This window comes from Cibotium barometz, chromosome 28 (genome assembly GCF_041138505.1).
Source record: "Cibotium barometz isolate CiBa-2024 chromosome 28, ASM4113850v1, whole genome shotgun sequence".
NCBI lineage: Eukaryota > Viridiplantae > Streptophyta > Polypodiopsida > Cyatheales > Cibotiaceae > Cibotium > Cibotium barometz.
The window spans coordinates 16,851,160-16,857,867 of NC_141073.1; the positions used below are offsets into that span (position 1 = coordinate 16,851,160).

The 6,708-nt window shown below is 41.4% G+C and overlaps 1 protein-coding gene across 1 annotated transcript; it reads right to left on the bottom strand.

Moving 5' to 3' along the window:
* Nucleotides 1-1,866: 1,866 nt before the first annotated feature.
* Nucleotides 1,867-5,738, bottom strand: LOC147622597 (cytochrome P450 704C1-like). Its single transcript, XM_086822126.1, has 6 exons — nucleotides 5,222-5,738; nucleotides 4,506-4,721; nucleotides 4,118-4,408; nucleotides 3,689-4,051; nucleotides 3,397-3,597; nucleotides 1,867-2,391 (listed from the first exon to the last, which is right to left on the bottom strand). Exons 1-6 carry the CDS (start codon nucleotides 5,531-5,533, stop codon nucleotides 2,182-2,184), a joined length of 1,593 nt encoding a protein of 530 aa, XP_086678252.1. The 5' UTR covers nucleotides 5,534-5,738; the 3' UTR covers nucleotides 1,867-2,181.
* Nucleotides 5,739-6,708: the final 970 nt, after the last annotated feature.

A 6,708-nucleotide genomic window follows, 5' to 3' on the forward strand; every position in this document is an offset into this window, starting at 1 on the left:
TGATATTTACTTGCCGTGTGATATTAGTTATGATATTAATTATTGTGTTTTTCTGTTTTTGTTCTCTTAAATGTAAGGCTGCTGCCAGCCTGCTGCGCTTGATATTTACTTGGCGTGTGATATTAGTTATTATATTAATTATTGTGTAGATAAATCAATTAATTCGTTTTCCACCTCTTTTTTTTTTTTTCCCTTTAAAATCTCCTGCCATCCTCAGCTTTTTAGGCCCGATTTTCATTGTGATATTGAGCTTTCTCAGTTGGTTAAAAAGGAATTTTCTCAGTTGCTTACCCAAATTAGTCAATTTTCTCATCTGTTTTCTAATTTGTTTTATCAATTTTCTAAGGTGTTTTCTTTTTTGTTTTCTCGCATGCTAAAATTGGCAAGTATGGGGCATCTTTTAATGCCCCATTAGGGCCTTGGGCTGAGCACTACTAAGCATTTTAATTTTTGAATCAACACCTTATTGATGTGCTATTAACCTTGTAGCCTTGCGGTCTGCTTTCTTAGTAGCTCGATTTAGGACGTGCTTAGCAAGAAAATTAAATGCACATAATCAGTTATTTGATGGCTTGAACCAGCTTGGGGATAAACCATAATTAATGCCCACTAATTTGCTTCTTAATGCTTTGTTTACTGGCCAATTAGAGTCTTGATCTGTTGTTGGACTAAAAGGTTAGTGAAGTGCAATGAAGCGACTAATGGAGCACTTTGCTTAGGTGCCAGTTGAACCAAATGATGGCAATGTCAACCTTTGTAACAGAGCACCATCCTAACACTTTTAGCATGCAATGATGCATTTTCAAATGGGGCAGCCCCCCACTAGGGGCCTGCTTCTGCACGTGGCACAAATCCTCTACAAACCTTGCAGATCCCATTGCCTTGATTTCCACCGGCCATGGAATGTAGTCACTTACAAGACCACCTTCGCTTTGATTAATCACAAGCAGACTATCAATTAAAGCATTTGTATAGTAGAAGATTAAATTTTTTTTCTTTTTTTTAGAGGGTACAGGAAATTTTTAGAAACACACACACCCAGCCTCCGTGAGGTGGACCCGCCACGGTAAGGGCTGGCAAACCCATCGTACATGTTTATAATCAACCCATAAGGGTTGGTACCTAAAGAGGCCTCGAAGACTTGACCGCAAGACCTTGGGAGAAGATTATTTTCACTTAATTGCTATCTTAAAGTTGGTACTCACTATCATCAATACATTCAGTCTAAGGAGACTTGACTATGTGGAGATGGAAGACCACAGTCAGTTGATGCGTTAGCAACCTGCAAGGATGTGAGGGAATTGGTTCTCATTTCATGTATGGCGACAAACTGTGTTAAACAGCTGCTCTACCCCACGTTGCCGCGCTTTTCATTGATCTTTTTCACCATGTAATGGAGAGGAAAGTGTAATTTTGAGTAGACATTTTCTTCACACACTCACATTATACATGTTTAGAAATGTGTTTTTCACTCTCCCATCACTATGTCAAGGATTTTGAACAAGATTTAAGCTAAGCTGAACCCATCTTTTCGTACTCTATTTTCAACACATGAACACTAAAAGATGTGCTTTAATATTTACATATCTTATAGGAGTCTCCAAGTTCTTGCAGGTGATCCCATGTTGGCTGTCGTTCGATGCTCAAATCTTAGTTATCACCCTCTAGCAATGGCCATTGTAGAGTATTAAGAGCATGGCTGCCTAGTACATTCCTTTGTGGCAGTAGACCCACAGGGTCATCAAGACACGGGAGTATAACACTTTCATAGAAGTGGCCATTGTAGAGCATTAAGAGCATGGCTGACTAGTACATTCCTTTGTGGCAGTAGACCCACAGGGTCATCAAGACACGGGAGTATAACACTTTCATAGAAGTAAACAAATTCCAATAGCTATTGTTTGTTACACTTCTACTTACAAATCATAATAGTGCTAGCACTAGGCGAACGGTACTCTCGTGTACTCATGCATTTACATCCCATGAAGTAAAGATTCATGGCATACATTTACACTTCTCACATAGCTGACCAATAAACTGTCCACCCCATTGGATGCTATTTATTTATTGCTTGATCAACAAGTTTAGCATGGTTTGTTCTAGGCATTGGGACACTAGCATGTCTGTATTTTTCAAGGGTATCCAATGGCAGCAAATAGAAATAAAGAGGAACGTTAAGGTCTAGGTTGTGCTTTTCAAGCAATTTTTCCGAGATCTTGGAAGAACATTCATTCTTAAGCCATCTGTGGACATGTGCAGGGTGATCATGGTTCTATACCGGACTTTGAATCCGGGGACAATCTCAAACTTGAAGAATCTGAGAAGTATTGCTGCAGTAACTTTCATCTGTAGGGAAGCAAAGTCTTTGCCTAGGCACATACGTGGTCCCGCCTGCACAACAGGAATCAGCACATGTTAATACCTGCCATTTGAAGGACATGCTACTTAGATGCTATGCTACATATTCATAGGGTTCTGCACTTGGATCTGGATACCAGATCAAGTACTAACACATCCATGCTGAACAGTGTTAAAAGCAGAGCAAGTCAGACGTACCAGGCGGATGAAGACAATGACAAAGAATGACAAAGGGACTCATGCACGTCCAATGTGCATGGACATGCCTACCCTGCTTAAGGACAATGTCATGCAAGAATGCACACATGCACACCCATGGGCCATACCCATGCACCACATGCCCAGCCACCTCCCAACCTTTTCGCCAACCAATTAAACACAATTTAATGAAGGAATATACGTGCACCAGGGTTCGGGAAAAGATGGGTTCGCTTTAGCCTAGAACTTGTTCAACTTCGAGAAAATCCTTCTCAAATTCTTATGAGAAGAAAATAAAACCCTTTCAAATTTTACAAGTTTTAGTTATATTTTCTAAGTTCACATAGAAAATACCATCTCAAAAATAGCAATTTCCTTCTCATTTAGTGGTGAAAAGGATTTAGTTCCTTTTCCCAAAAATTGTTTTCCCGAACCCTGACGTGCACACACCCCCCCACATGCATTCACAATTACCTACCTACCTGCCCACCCATGCACATGCTCGCACACATGCCCACATGCTATTGATGAAATGGTTCTCTAAATCATGGCAATCAGGCTAGTGATGAGATTTACCTTGCAAAATTGATCATGCTCCATCACTCACAAAAACCCGAATGCCCACAAAAACTTGGGACATACATGTATGGACCATGCACATGCACATGCCCACAAGAAAACACGCATGTAATGTATGAAATGATCCTCAAGATCATGGCTATCAAGCCAATAATGTGAATTAGTGTGCAAAACTAATCAAACGCAACCCCAAAAATTGATAAATACCCACAAAAATGACTTGGACTACATAAATGGCTAAACAAGTTTCTTGGAATATACCAAGAAGGCGGTGAGCTTGAAAGGAGACTCCTGCTGACAAACCCCATCTTTGATGAAGCGTTCAGGTTTGAAATCCATGGCATCCTTTCCCCACAACCACTCCATTCGGCCCATCGCATATGGTGACACATTCATACAGTCGCCCTTCCTCACCTTTATCCCATCAGGGAAAGTATCCTTTTCCACTGCAACTCTAAGATCCTGCAGGAAGACAACCCAAGCCAAAATCACATCCATTCTCTTTTTCATCATGCTCAAATGCAAGAATCTCTATCAAATGGGAAGTAATTACATGGGGTAATGGTGGGTACAGCCGTAATGTCTCTTGTAAACATGCTTGCAGATAATGCAGCTTGCTGATCTTGTCATAGGATAGAAGCTTGGCAAAATCCTGGATTTTCTTTTCGGATGGAAAGCTGTCTTCATTTGCCATCATCGCAGTGAGATCCTCTACCTGGTAAAGCTCCTCAACCAGCTTTTCCTGAACACGTGGATTTTCACAGAGAGCATACAAGAACCAACAGAGGGTGACTGCAGTTGTGTCGCGCCCCGCAAGCATGAAGTTAATGATGATATCTCTTATCTTTTGGTTGGTGAACTCACCCGGATTGATCTTGCTTAGAGCCAGAAACCTCGAGAGCAGGTCAGATTTGACCTGCCAGCACATGTAACATAAGCTTAAGCATTAATCTATCGACATAGCAGAAAACTGTAATCTTACATTAATGTTGATCCCTTTTAGCATCTCTCTCTGTCTTTGCTCAATGAAGGAGAACACAATGTTGTCTAGTGTGGCAACAGCTTTAGCCAGCTTAGCCTCATTGCCAACCATCAGCCACCGTTTTAACCTCCATAGGGGATCAATGTATCGCGTGAACACCAAGGCATTGCAATCATCAAAGGCATGCACAAATGCAAGCTGCTCTGCAGGGGGGTTTTTTTGCAAGGTGGACATTTCCATCCCGAAGCCGACCTTTGAGTAGGAGTCGAAGGTAAGCCGCAAATTGAGGTCCTAGATCACAACACAAGATATACGAGCATGAGAGAGAGTTTAACATTTACTCTGAATCTTCACATTGAAAGACAATTGGGGCTTATAATTATGTCACCTGCATGTCCACATGGTTACCCTCTCGGGCTTCGTGAACAAGAAAACTAGCAAGAGTCATGGCCTTTTCTCGGAAAGCAAGCTCACAGAACTCTTTCAGGGCGGTTGAGGCAAATTCATAGCTGGCAATCTTGCGCTGCTGCTTCCATTCTACACCATCTACGCTGAAGATGCCATCTCCCAAGAACTCCTGGTGCTTGTCATAGGTTAACTTCCCCTGAAACATCAATGAAGAATAACAAATGAAGTGAGACAGAGCATGAATACAGGAGCTTATACAAAATGTGTGCTGATGAGGACATAGAATAAATGCTGCTAAGGTATGATACAGATTCTAAGGCAAGAAGACGAAGCTGCATTGAAAGATTTTGGCTGCAAATGCCCCCGAGACAGAGACAGAGAGAGACAGAGAGAGAGAGAGAGAGAGAGAGAGAGGACATCTGTAATTAGTGATGGTAGGCATGAGCTAGAGTCTACAAAGATTACAGCGAGAAACAGATACAAAATGGGTTTGATGCTGCACAAGGTGTAGATAGAGGAGGCCGGAGTTGATGCTGCATTGCATAAACTGGCTGAAAATGCCCCCACACACACACACACAGACAGACAGAGAGAGAGAGACTAAAATCAATGAAAATTGAGAAGCCCATTAGACGTAATAACTGCAGATTGAGCCGCCCAATATGCACCATAATTCAGTTAACGATGATTAGTTACCTTGACGTAGTTACTGAAGTTGGTTTTGAGCATGTGCTCCACATTGGCGGGGTCTGTGGTGTAGTAGCAGTCGAAGCCAGGGAAGGCCACTCGGAAGGTCGTGTAAAGCTTGCAATAATCTGTGATGTAGTCATGGAAGCGGTGGAGGTTGCCTGCATGGGTGGGGGTTGCCCCAACGAGAGGCCAGCTAGGGGGGCCTTTGGGGAGCTTTCTCTCACTCCATCTGTGGAGCAGCACAATAGAACACACGCAAAAAATTAGGGCAGACAGAGCGTAGAATGCAGGAACAAAAATAGAGTAAAAGGATTCCATGATGGGTGGACACTGCAAGCTACTGTCCGCAAGCCTCGAGGGTTGTGTATATATATATGTGTGTGCGCGCACGCTGCAAGCTATTGCAGTGTGTGTGTGTGTGTGTGTGTGTGTGTGTGTGTGAGAGAGAGAGAGAGAGGGTTGTGTGTGTGTGTGTGTATAAAACCATAACTGCACCTAGTCCTGGGCTGGTGTTTGGTAGGATATCTTGCTAAGGGTCATGCGAGTTTTATGAAGCATAGATGAGAGCAGCTGGGGGTGGTCGTCCTCTGTCAGTGTGTCTGCCATGCTCTTCTTTTTTCACCCCATCCATCAATCCTCCCCACCACCGCGGGTTGAAAAGAAATGTTAATTCTGATCCTCCCTGAACATGCTTTTTTTAGCACATTATCTTGTGGGATTTCTCTAATGCCCTCCACCGCCGTTCTCACCGTGACATTTAATATTTTATGGTTTTTTTTCTTTTTTTAAAAATAAAGTGTGTCCCCAATTAATAAAATTAGCCATTGTTTTGTTTGTCTAAAACATGGCTCTATTGTTGCTTACAAGTTACAACCAGTTTTCTAAATGTAGCCCATTTATTCCAACTTATTCAGTCACTCGTATGAAATATATAAGTACATAAATACATACATGCATATATATGTATGTATGCATGTATGTATGTATTTATATACATACGTGTGTGTGTGTGTTTTGATAAATACATATATACGTATATACGTATATATATATATGGGGTGTGTGTGTGTGTGTACATGTATGTATTTATACATATAAATAAACATATATATACATATACATATACATATACATACACACATACAAACACACACGTGTGTGTGACACAATTATTAGATTGGATGTTGCAAAGAGATGAGCCTAGTTTTTCCAAAGTACTTGTGTGTGTGTGTGTGTGTGACACAATTATTGGATTGGATGTTGCAGAGAGATGAGCATGGTTTTTCCAAAGTACCTATGTCACAGCTTAGTGCTGCTAATATACAAGTTTGATGATTCCTAAGCCATGGATTGCTGCTCATTCGAATAGGCTTTGGACTATGGATAAGACAGCTAAGTGGTGGAAATAAAATCTTCAAAAGATTTAGAGTAATAAATTGCCATTGAAGCAGTGAGTTTTCCTTTGGGGATGCTTAGTTGGAGTGTTACCTATT